Genomic DNA, 13,550 nt, shown 5'->3' with positions numbered 1-13,550 from the left:
TTTTAAGCCCTGTCCACACGTGTACAGATATTTTTAAAAACAGATATTTTCTTCTACATGTTGCCCCCTCTACCACACGCAAACTGAGATTTGTGTCACAAAAAACGATATTTTTGAAAACACCTTCTAAGATGCAGATTTATTACATTACTTCTACTTTAAATTAGAAAAATGTTCCAGTCACCGGAGGCCAAAGAAGGAACACATTAAACATGTCAAAGCCGAATGGTGATTGAATGTGCTTTTTGGGCGATTGGAGGCGAGGTTTGGAGCACTCAGAAGGGCTGTGGACATAAACCTGAATGACCTCATTTGTGCAGGTAAAGAGACAGTTGATGACAGCAGAGTAATGACAGGAATCCCGCCCCCCTGCACCAACAATAACTATTATCACACTGACTGTAATGAAGGTCAGGGAGTGAGAAGGGTGGTAACAAAATTCCTTGACCGTTAAATTGTGATCTCACTTGTGGTGACATGTAATTATTACGGCGAGCGTTTGGAGTCTTTTTTGCGTTCGAGTGTTGACAGAGATATTTTGTAAAATGAAGATTTTTTTTAAACGTAGTGGAAAATATCCGCTTTTAAAAATATCTCTGTAGACAGGGCCTTTATAGAGTATGAGCATTACAGTTGACTTGGGAGTGATATGGTGAGAAAGTGACTCTGGTGCATTGCAACAGGAGGCCAGCGCTCCAGCAGCCCAATGCAGTATATGCAGCAGCTTCCGGTGATTTCAAGCAAGCCTTCCTTCCATGACTGATGACTGTAGTGGAGCCTGGCAGCGAGCGGTCCGCAGTCCACCGGTCTAAAAATGAAAGCGGCGCTCTCGTTCGTGTGTCGGCGCGCGCTCGCACACAAACGGCAAGCCTCCTGTGGAGAACTCATGTTCAACGGAAACCATTTGGAAAACCATTACAATCATTACAGACGCATGTGTGCTCATACGGGGGTGGTGGTGGAGGGGGGGGTTGACGGGGGCTGATGAGAGCAGTTACCGGGACGACGCCTGGTGCATCGTATTGACTCCCGATGCAGTTATCTCAGCGAGAGTGTCGGAGGAGGCTGCAGTCAGGCCGTGATGGAGGGGCGGAGAGGCAGACAGTAAGGTCACTCAGAGAGCACGGCAGCCAATGGATTTTATGCTTCCTCGCTGTTACACCCTCTGGATTTATAAACTCACTTGTTAAGGGAGGTAAAGCTTGCAGTGGCTTGAGTGGATTTTTGGTCAAAGTGCGCCAGTGGGTGTTTTATGCAACGGTCATTTGTATTCTGACCGCAGGCCTCGGCTGATCCCTATTTTCGCTGCCGGGCTCGATCCGAGGGCAGCCTGCGCATCATGTCCGCTAACCTTTTTCTTAATTCATCTCACTTCTACAGACGCATCATGCCGTCTTTTAACATATCCCTGGTCAGGTAAATCCAGGTCTGAATCCGGCAGCCGAGCCCATTTATGCACTCCGGGCGGTATTTTTTGAGGAATAAAATGCAGTATGAATCTTTAAACAGCACACACACACGAGTCTCCAGCAGCATCTCTTGATTCTTTGTGCCATTTTTTTTTTTTTTTTTGCTTCCAAATTCATACTGTCAAGGTGTAGCTTTTTCTGATATCCCAGATATGCAAAGATTTTTCCTCCACTCACAGAAAGCATTAAATTGATTCAAAGCTGTTTTTTTTTATACTTTGTATGTATTTATTCTCGACCTAGGCAGGAATATAAATACTGCAAACTCGCCGAGCACTGGCTGAGAGGATCAGAACAGTTACCTCCACAGATCTAGCCCGGCTTTTCTCCGTTGTTTCCTTATATCCAAACCTAATCCCACACCAAATAGAATTACCAGTGGACAGGGTTGTAAAGATTTACTCAATACATTGATCTTATGGCAAACAATAGTGGACGGATTAGCCGGGAGATCAAACCCCGGCAAGAATTGAATCCACCTCTTCAGAATGAGAGGGATTTGGGGTTTGAAACCAAAAGGGGAACTGGCTAATGTATTTTTCAAATTGAAAAACATGGAAATGAGGCTCTTTGTCCACCGTGTGTGACATAGCCTTCAGCTGTTATAATTACCTAGCAGGCTGGGTTGTGTTCTTTCTATGCTTTCTGATTCTGTGATGGAGGTCAAAGCAGCAAGGCAGAAACCCACAGCCGGGGGGTATGTTTATTAGTGTTGCTGCATGCTTCCACCAGTTATGTTTTCACCTCTGACTTGTACATACAAGAGTAACTACATATTGGATTGATATGTGGTTAGATCAGGAGGTCAGCATTAGTCATTTACATCATCAGAGCTATTCACTTCATCGTCGCAGGCTTCAAGTCAGCTGTTAAGCTGTATAACACTCGCATGGTAGTTTGACAGAAAATCAAACACAGAAGACAAACTAGAGTGCAGATTTCCTCCGGGTGTGTTTCACTCAGTTGTCGCTCCCGGCTCCCTTACAGACAAGATGGCGGTGGAGACAACAAAAACGTGGATTTACTCATCTCGTTTCGTGCCTAACTTCAGTTGATCATAACAATATCAGGTATGGAATTAATCTGCAGATGCTCCGGTTCAAAATTAGACCGATCTTTTCTATGGATGTCAGTTTTTTGAGCCACAACAAAGGCCAAAATTTGGCCTGCAACAGAAAAGGTACTGTAAGGTTTGCAGCCCAATACTGGTCGGTTAAAGCTTCAGTAGGCAAAACGTTCTTGGCATCATTGGACAAAAATCCCATAATAACCTTTCAGCATATTGTAATGCAAGTGTTCTGAGAGAAAGCTAGACTTCTGCACCTCCTCATGGCTCTGTTTTCAGGCTTTAGAAAATATAGCCGGTGACTGGAGACTTAGGCCAATCACAGGTCATTTCAGAGAGAGACCGTGTTCCTATTGGCTGTGCTCCGGCTGGTGGGCGGTGCTTGGTATTTCTTCAACTGATCTCAACATGGCTGCTCGGTCACAAATGTGTTACGGCGTAAGTGTTTGTTGTTGAGTCGTTTTTGCGTTCGAGATATTTTGTAAAACGAAGGTTGTGTGGACGGAATATATATTTTTTCAAACAGAGGGGAGAATATACATTTTTAAAAGTATCTGTATACGTGTAGACATGGTCTAAAACAGTCAGTATAATATTTTTTACTTAAAAAAAAAAAGAGGTACTTTAGCATAGTTATAAATAAGCACAAAAATATTAGACGGGTCCAATAGCGTGCGAGATTAGCTGCGGACAGACAGACAGATGCACACACATGACTGAACACATGATATCCCCCAGGCTTACGCTTGGCAGAGAGATAATGATAACCAATATAATACCAATTTGTTTGTGCCTTCAAGTCAGTCAGTTATAGATTTAAATTTATATTGATTTTGCATCTCAGAAATGGATTTTGCCTTTTTTACATCACAATGAATAAAATGCATAAATGAAATGAAGCCTGCGAGCTAGTTCAGGCAGCTGCAACTTTTCACTCACATAGCACATTGTTCTTACAGCATATAATGGCGGTGTACCTGTCATTTTTATGACTTTGGCTTTACTTCCTCATTTTTTGACCTGACCCTAGTGCTCTACATTCTACATGTCTTGTTTTGTTTTTTTCTTCTTCTGACCTTATTAAAACTCAAACCCAACTGTAGACAAAATATGTAAATCATCATGAAGCATTATTCTACCAAATGAGGGAACATTTTGTGTTTTATATGTGCTATGAATGAACAACTGTAGGTATATTCCTTTAGAATCTGTCATTACAGCTAATTCTGCTGCTGATCTCTGTCTGTAGTCACCACTCTATTGCCTTGCTCAATGTCCCTTCTACATCACAATCCGATTGGTATTGCTATACGTGACGAGTAACAGCCTATCAACACTCAAGTCTGCCTTGCCTCTATCGTCAAAGCTGCATGTGTTAAACGTAAGACAGCTGATATTGGTGAAGTTGCAATAAACATCACAGAATGTCACAGAAATATACACAGGAACAGTAATACAAACACCTAGTGTTTCCGCTAGTACTATTTTGCCATCACAGCAACAAAAAAAATCAACAAAAAAATAAATAGAAAGCTAGTTACTCGATGTTGAGTTCTATGAGTAGGCCTACGAGAACTGCAAGAAGAGGAAGAGAGAATGAGACGGAGCATGGACGCGGCCGAGAGATTAGACCCATGACCAGATTATCGTATTACCTCCGCCAAGGCCAAAGGCCGGCGTTGGTTTGTCTGTCTGTCTGTCTGTTACTCCAAAAGTTCGAGATGGATCTGAATGACATATTTTGGAGGGGTGGAGTGTGGCACAATAAACAATCCATCATATTTTAGTGGCAATCTGGATCATGATCCGGATTCAGGAATTTTTTTAAGGATTCCGATCAACCTGAGCATTAAGACCACAGGGTAAAACACATGTGCAGTGTAACTGATGACGCGTTGATGACGCATGGCCCTGCCTTCTTCCTTCTTCGAGCAGAGAGATACGTGTGTGTGTGGATGTGTGGCGAGACATCGAGGTGCGGCGGGAGCTGCTGGCCATCCGTGGTGAGAAAGAAAAAAGCGGTAGATGACGGGATGACAGACAACAAAGTGTAACATTATACAGACATAACAAGGCTGCTGAATGAGAGAGGCATCCGCCGATACGTTACACGGAAACACACCGTGTTAATAATAACCCGACCACCTCACCGTACCGCCAGCTGTGAGCTGTGAGCTGTTTTTAAAGTCAGGCACCTTGGCGGAGGTCTGCGCTCTCCGAGTGCCATTCCAGTGTTTCTAATGCAGCGCAGTGAGGATACATACATTTCATAAATCAGATGTATTGAACATGAACCCGACTTGCCGATGCGCATTCAACCTGCGTTGGACCCGTTCAGAGACTCCAGTCTGCAGTGTTGTTCATACGCTGCCCTGATAAACCAGATAATTGTACATTGACATTGGGCTTCATAATCAAAGAAAGTTTTGTATCATGTCTATACTTCAGTACTCGCACTCTCCCACACTCTCCCTGTCCTCTCTCTCTCTCTCTCTCTCTCTCTCTCTCTTTCTCTCACTCACCCCCCCGGCCGTTAATATACCCGGGCATCTGTGTGGGAACCAGTGATAATGCATACGGTCAACATCACCGCTATGGCCATTCAACGTATAAATACTCATAAATATATATTTTTTTTAACAAAAATAAGAATGTAAAAATAAAATATAGACAAATTTAGGAAAAGTCAAGGTCCTATAGTTGTAGTTGTAGTGCTAGAACATCCAAAAGAAGTGGACTGAATACTGGATGCGCAGAGACAGGACTCTAGTGGATCAGTATGGCACACTGCACCTCTAATTGTAGACCTCATCCAACTCATTACTGTCATATTGGATAGTTTATTTAAAAAATGTGGCTTGCATTTAAAATGAAAGAAGAATGGCTTTGCTGGGACAATTTAATGAAACAAGCTTCAAAGATGCTTTTTAAATGACACAATCGCTACAGCACATAAACCCTGCAATAAACTACTGCCCCTGCTCACAACTTTCAACCTCACCCCCAAAATGATCTTCTTCTGTCTCTTTTGAGAGCTACTTTTTTGAGCCTTTTGTGGATTATAATTCAAAAACAGAGCGAGGACATGTAATAGAATATGAGATAACACTACATAATGATGTGTAATCACGCCCCACGCTGCCTCATTCTGCACTTCCACCATAACGGCGTATAGAGTGATGAGCCGTCGCTTCCGCAGCAATCTGCTCATGTTCTGTAACAGTAAATGTTTAGCTCACGCTCCCCCTCTCTGCGCCAGCCCTTTACTCTACGACTCGAATCAACAACATCGACATCAAGTGTAGCAAATCCCGTCGGCGACATGAATCCTCTTTGTCATGGAGAGGTGTGAATATTTAGTTTCTCTCTCTGTGTGTTTGTGCATAATTATGAGCTGGCAGCGTGTCATTTATAATCTGAGAGGAGAATCGTTCACCACTTGTTGTGGACGACGGAGCCAAACAGCAGCTTCCTCTATTGACTGGGTTTGTTTGTTTGTTTGTTTTCCTTCTTTGTCTAATCCAGACGTCACAACATGAAAATGATTTTCCTTCCGATACTAATTAGATTTTGTGAAAACATCACAAATTGATGGTGCAATTTGTATCTTCTTCAGCATGTAAATATTTGCAAGTAGCTAACTGTACATTACTGTCAACTAAGAATTATCATTCATCCCTTGAATTCTTTATTATACATGCAATACTGTTTGGGCTGCTACACATCCATCATATCTTATTAAGCGCCTTGTGATTCAGAAGAGGTTTTACAGAACTATTTCACATTCTAAGAGACGAGATCTGTCTCTACCTCTGGTTAGAACAAATATATTGTTGTCTGTAGATAAAGTAAACGTTTTTCAAGCGTGTTTGTTTGTGCCAACGAAATCTAATGGATTTATCAGTGTGCCACACCCCACCCCATCAAAAAATGTCATCCAAATCCATCTCGGACTTTTGGAGTAATCCTGCTAACGGACAAACAAACAAACCAACAAACCAACGCCGGTGAAAACATAACCTCCTTCCTAGGCCCAGTGTGTATGATTTGGCAGCAACTAGTGGTGTGGTTGCAGATTGCAACCAACTGAGTACCCCTCACTCCTCCCTTTCCAAGACTGCTGTAACGTGAGCCGCTGAGTGCAAGACCGCGGTAACGCCGGCCATCCATACTATAATAAGACTACTTTAGCAACAACGGAAGTGACCGGTGGTTTCACAATCACATCGGAGAACTACGGTGGCCTTCATGTAACGTAAAAACGCGTAAATCTCTCTCTAGAGCCAGTGTTTGGTTTGTCCATTCTGGGCTACTTTAGAAACATGGCGGAGCAACATGGAGGACTCCGTGAAGAGGACCCGCTCCCTATGTACTGTAGAAATGAAGGGCTCATTCTAAGCTAACAAAAACACAACCATTCTTAGTTTCAGGTGATTATGTTTGCTAATTTATCCCATTAAATGCTACGCACCTTCCATAAAGAAATTTCTCATTTAATCTTGAGCATATGGCCAGATGCTTCTCTTGGTTGTACATATCAATTTATTCTAAGTTTGTTTTTCTGTTTTCTTTCTTTATTTTCTACTGCTGTTTATGCTTGCTTGGGTTTTGTGTGTATAGATATTATTTGTGCTGCGTGGTCTTTGTTGGTTTGTTTGTTGTTTGTTTGTTTTGTGTCGTGTTGATGAGTAATAAAATATTTTCTTTTTTTAAATCTATTGTATGTATTTAGTATCTTCATAATAAAAAAATACAGCGCCTTTCAGAAACACAGTGACAAGATGATTCACCAAAAAAAAAAATAAGAAGAAGAAGAAAAGAACATCATACACAGAAAATTCAGTCAAAACGGGTTTAGATTATTGTGCAAATAAACTAAACTTGAACCCCAATCCGTCACCCCAGATCCAACAAACAAAGGACATCCAACCGGAAGACCCATGTTCGGGACCGTTGTTGACAGGAGACGTTTGTTACATGTTTTTTATTGACATTTGTGACGGGTTACTGTGATGTGTTACCCTAACTAAGTGGTTTTCTTGCTTAAACCTAACTATGGACGTTTACATGGCGAATGGCAAATGACACACGAAAATGCCAAAATGCGTACTCATGACGCGTGGAATGTCCGTGTAATGTCATGGGGTTGGTTTCTACTCCATGGAACACTGTAGGGATACCCATGGATTATACTTGAAATGAAACAGTGAGATGTAATTTGGTAACTTATAACTAACTTCTCTTTGTGTATTGCATATTTCTGTTCCAGGTGTGGATGTAGCGAGCTATATAGGTAGATGCTTTTGTTATGTTTTTGATATTTCTCTTTGTGCTACGACTGAAAAGCCTTGAATAAAAATATTCCATAAACAAAAGTAGAATAAGAAGGATTTTAAGTACAAAAATAGCACTATTTCACAGCCTATTCATTTGTGAAGTCGAGAACTGATCCTGGGTCGTCGAGAGTTGAAGACAAAGTATCCACCCACTCATCCGCCCGGCTGTTACGTTCCCTCTGCTGCGCCGTTTCAATGTGAAACCAACCGCTGTCTGTTTCTCGACGTTCCTCTTTCCATGTCATCCTTTTTTTCAAACATCCAACAACTCTTAACTTTTTTACAGCTTATATTTGCATTCGAAGACTCATTTCCTTCTTAAATTTCCAGGAGACCAGCTGCTTCCCGAGCAGCATCTCTGACACAGCCTTGACTCTGTTCCCATTCAGACTGCAACACTGCAGGACAAACACACACACACAGCGGCTTTCATTTCAATCAGCCTCCCATGATAAGAAATGTGGGTAACAATGAGACGTCTGCATCAATAGCCCCACTTCAGCCCCAACATCCAAGAGTCACATGGGATCAAACCCACATCAAAGGCTGGCCGGCGCCACGATGAGAGCCACGGCAACAATGGCACAATAATTAAAGCCACATGGATATCGAACCACCACCCCCCCTCTAGTCACACACATACACACATCTCTCCTCCTCATTGTCACAGCAGCATTTGATGTCTGTCACGACAATACACCAGCCCTTCCAAATCCTGACATGCAGCTACCTGCCGCACAATGTGTAAGCAAAGTCATTTCCATCCATTTCAATGGGGTAAACACATTTAGGCGCTCTCATCCGCCGAGCACAGCCCGTCATTATTTGGGGTGCGAGGGGGAAGCTGTCAGTGATGCAGCAGCAATACATAACAGAATGCCAAAGAGCTTCCAATGCACTGTTTAATGAGGCAATATACAAGAATATGCTTTGGCTGTATTGATTCAGCCACGTTTTAAAAAAAAAAAATGTATATCCATTCATGAATAGTCGGGCTCATTTACTTCATTTATCATGTAATTAATATCCAGAACGAGCTCGTTTCTTTTTCCACAGTAGTCCTTGATTAATGTTCTTATTTTTTTTCTCTCTCTCTTGATGGGACTGCTCCCTGCTCTGTGTGTGGAGGGATTATTTTAACCGTTTGAGGGAAAGAAGCCAAAAATATCAAATAAAATATGAGAAGTTGCACATCCATATTTTAGGGAGAGTTGATGGGATATTTAAAAGCCTTAATGGTGATGTCTTATGTAACAGTGGTTTCCCAAACGTAAGAGGGGATTTTAACATTTAAAATAAAGAAGTTTAAAGCAACTATATAATGAAGAAGCCTTAACATATTTATAGGCAGACACTACAGGCAATTTTGAGATTTTGGTCTATTTTGCTTCCATTACATGTCTTCTTTCATACTAGAGGAAGGAAAACGTCCAAAATACACATTTAAGCGTTTATTTTACTACACTTTGTTTATTTATGTCTGTAGATTTCTCCTAAATTCACCAAGAATAGCATTAGATAATGCCTCATTTATGTATTTAAACTAGGGCTGTCAAAGTTAACGCTAAAATAACGCGTTAACGCAAATTTGTTTGAATGCCACCAATTTCTTTATTGCAAAATTTGCAATTTTTTAAGGTTGTGGCGGCTCAGTTATACATTTAGAGTGAAGATACTGGTATCATATGAAACAAGAAAACCTAATGGATCCATTGGTACCAACCATGTCATACTAGCTTGTTGTGAAGGGGGTTAAATAACACTCCAAACAAAGGGGTCCTTTGACCTCTGACCTCCAGATATGTGAATGAAAATGGGTTCTATGGGTACCCACGAGTCTCCCCTTTACAGACATGTCCACTTTATGATAATCACATGAAGTTTGGGGCAAGTCATAGTCAAGTCAACACACTGACACACTGACAGCTGTTGTTGCCTGTTGGACTGCAGTTTGCCATGTTATGATTTGAGCATATTTTCTATGCTAAATGCAGTACCTGTGAGGGTTTCTGGACAATATTTGTCATTGTTTTGTGTTGTGAATTAATTTCCAATAATAAATATTGAATACATTTGCATAAAGTAGCATATTTGTCCACTCCATGTTGATAAGAGTATTAAATACTTGACAAATCTCCCTTTAAGGTACAATTTGAACAGATAAAAAATGTGTAATTAATTTGCGATTGATTGTGATTGACAGCCCTAATCTAAACATAACATTTCAGAAAACGTGTCATTTAAAAAATATTGTCTTTCTAATATGTCAATAAAATTAAATAAGAATTTTGAACCTGGCTTTATCCAATGTTCAGATATCTGTTTTGGAAATGTATGAAAATTAGCAGACATTTCTTGGTGATATCTATTAGTTATTTTGTTTACCCTGTTCACCTGTAGTGTCTTAACGTATGGAATTTTACAATCAACATCTTTAAAGGCCATTTTCTCTCAAATTCTGAGCCAGCACTAACTGTACATCCACCAAACTTTACAGTTCCATTCCTATCTATATCCTGAAGGTTTTTACAGAGGGATTTTTTCATATATCATTCATAGCCTGATTTATAGAAGTTATATTCTGAAAAACTTGACAAAAGTGGATTTTTTTTTTATTGTTGTTGACAGTATTTTCTGATTTATGGAGTGATACAAAGACTTATCCAAAATCCCCTCTGTAAAAACCATTGACTCTAATATGTCAACAAAATGAAAAAAAAAGAATTGAACCTGGCTTAATCCAATGTTGACCTTTCTGTTCTGGAAATGTATGCAAATTAGCACATATTTGATAAGATAATGCCTCATTTGTATATTTAAACATAATATTTCATAAAACTTGTAATACAAAAACAATAATAGTCCTAAGTAAGTAATGAACTGGGGAAGTTTCACGTGATATCTATTAGTTAAATTTTTACCCCATTCACCTGTAGTGTCTTCAAAATGTATGAAATGTTATTTTACATATCTTTGAAGGCCGTTTTCTCTAAATCATTTTTTTCTCAGACTATGAGCCACAAATCTCCACTTCAGCAGCACTTACTGTACATCCACCAAACCTCCCAGTAACATTCCTATCTATATTCTGAAGGTTTTTACAGAGAAAGGTTGTTCATATATCATTCATAGCTTGATTTATACAACATTTTTATCCTAAAAACATGCTGGAAATGGAGTTTTTTATGGATGTTGACAGTATTTTTCTGATTTAAAGAAGGATAAAAAAGAGATCTAAAAATGTAACGGTATTTTCTTTTCTTTCTTGACTCTAATATGTCAACAAAATAATCTTGAATCTGGCTTCATCCAATGTCCAGATTTATGTTCTGGAAATGTATGCAAATTAGCACACATTTGATAAGATAACTCATAATTTGCATATTTAAACATAAAATTTCAGAAAACTTGTCATACAAAAAAAGAGTAGTCTTAATATAAGTACGTTTTATGGTGATATTTATATTCACCTGGGGTGTCTCAGTACACGTTGTGCCCTTGTAAGAAAAACAGCTAAATAAAAAGTTCCACCATGACTTCCTGACATGGTCTTCAGGGCTGCTACACGCGCGCCACGCTGATGACATATAAGGCGCGTAATAGCGCGCGGATACTTGTTGGATGCCCTTATTCCCTTTTAAGAGTGGGTGTGCTTAGAGAACACAACTCGCACAGCTCATGATGGGTGAACGGAGGAGGGGGGTTGGTGGTTAAGAGAGGAATAAAAGAAGAGCCCTTGTACCTCTTCAGCATCGACCTCCTCCTCGCTGTCGGTGGGTTCCGGCGTCCTCACGAACCACCACTGGATCTCCAAATACACCGACGTGGTTCCGCTCTGGAAAGCACACGCCATTTCTATGTTTTGTCCCTCTTTAACCGTCATGTTGGAGGGCATATCCGTGAAGCGACCTGCACATGAGAAGAGGAAGGATGGGAGGAAGGGGGGTGATATGATGGGGAGACAGTTGTGTGATTTCTGCCCATGAATTAATCACTTAAATGCTTTCTGCTTGTGGATTGACAGCAGCTGTGGTGTTGATAAAGGTTCTTGTTTTAAATGAAGGAGATGTCCCCCCAACCACCACCACCACCCACCACATCCTCCCATCCTCACAGATACCAAAGCGTCTCCAACGTGAATTTACATAACGCACAGTCGCACCATGCATGGCTACATTATTCACACACTTAATTCCGAGCAGGTGGACACATTTTTAAGGCAGATTTTTTTTTTTATGTCATTCTGTAGCCCTTTATCGAGCTCCAATGTGATTAAACACGACAAAAACTTGACTGTAACATAATTAGGGCAAACACAAGAAAGCATAAAGGGAAAATAACAAAGGATTTTGGTTTGAAGGAGGCTATGAAAAGGTTGGATATAGCCTAAAGGCGACAGGGGAAGAAAAAAAAGGAGTGCGTGCAAACTTCCATACCAAACCATCATTCAGACTATCTGTAGGTTTGTGCGCACTTATGAGAGATGCAGCTATAAGGAGAAGGAAGAAGAAGAGGCAGTTTGAAAGTGGTCATCTCAGTCGGATTTCAGCACCATGGACAGCTCCTGCAGCATGCAGCAGCAGCAGAAGCTGTCCGCGGTGCTGAAATCACCGGCTGATCGCTCACTTTCCATGCCATGGAGCCTCTTAGAATAAGTTCTAATTATGGGACAGTAAATCAATTTTGTGGCGTGCATGAAATGTGGGTAAAAAAAAAACTCCGCAGCTCTCCGGAACACCGTGTGAAATGACTTGATTTCAAACAATCACCAGTTGCATTTTTTTTTCTCCATCATCACGAGCTAAAAAAAAACCGCAACCATCTTCATCTCTCATCGTCAGCTCGCTTTTTTCATCTTTTAGGTTTATTATAATCATAATATAATCAGTCTGACTTCAAATATGTCCCCTCCAAACAGCCTAGTCTAGAAAGACTGCGCACTTTTAACACTTTCTACCTCCTCCGAGCAGCCTCCACCACCATGGCATGGGCAGCAAAGCCTCGACACGATGATGACACTGAAAAAATATGCACTGCTTACCTTCAAAGGAGAATCCGAATTGCACGCAAAATCCGGCTAAGAAAACAAATCCAACAGTATCATGAGAGGTCCACATCATTCCAGTGTAGAAGGGGGTTGCTTTTTTTTACATCAGCCGAAAAGGGAAGCGAAAAAAAGGCGAATGTTTCCTTCCCACCAGATGATAAAAAAACGTCCAACACGCCAGAGAAAAAATCAAACTGGGCGAATGTGTTTAAACGGAGATTGCCAAAGGTGGAACATGCTGCAAAAACTACAGCTTTGTCGTTGATGAAGTTCTCTCTTTTCTGTGTGTGTGTGTGTGTCTCTCTGCAGGAGAGACTGGCGACTGCGCGGCTGTGCTGAAGTCTGGTGAATAACCAGGGCTGCGGTCTTCGTCTGCGCTGCCGTGAGAGACGTCAGTCTAGTGGATCACTGTGGCATCCACACAACGCTCCGCGCACCTTCTGCGAATCTAGTCCTCATCCGGCTCCTCGCTGTCACCTTGACCGCCTGATTCTTTTTTTTGCAAAACTGCTGCTGCGTCAAAACAAACCAAATAATCGCATCTTTATGGGGGGATCTTTTTATTTTGAATTATGATGTGGGAAGTTTGTTTGTACTGTACTTTTGTGAATGCCAGATGTTTTAAAAGGCCC

At 41.0% G+C, this 13,550-nt stretch overlaps 1 protein-coding gene across 1 annotated transcript in view; it reads right to left on the bottom strand.

Moving 5' to 3' along the window:
* Positions 1 to 13,265, bottom strand: part of vstm2a (V-set and transmembrane domain containing 2A) — a 90,404-nt gene extending 77,139 nt beyond the window's left edge. Inside the window, exons 1-2 of the mRNA XM_074621923.1 lie at positions 12,913 to 13,265; positions 11,614 to 11,780 (exon numbers count right to left, since the gene is read on the bottom strand). Coding sequence (XP_074478024.1) covers positions 11,614 to 11,780; positions 12,913 to 12,991 — 246 coding nt within the window. The 5' untranslated portion in view covers positions 12,992 to 13,265. The remainder of the gene's footprint in view (positions 1 to 11,613; positions 11,781 to 12,912) is intronic.
* Between the last annotated feature and the right edge of the window lie 285 nt (positions 13,266 to 13,550).

Source organism: Sebastes fasciatus, chromosome 21, assembly GCF_043250625.1.
Source record: "Sebastes fasciatus isolate fSebFas1 chromosome 21, fSebFas1.pri, whole genome shotgun sequence".
NCBI classification, from domain to species: Eukaryota; Metazoa; Chordata; class Actinopteri; order Perciformes; family Sebastidae; genus Sebastes; species Sebastes fasciatus.
This window is presented reverse-complemented; position numbering and strand designations above follow the sequence as displayed.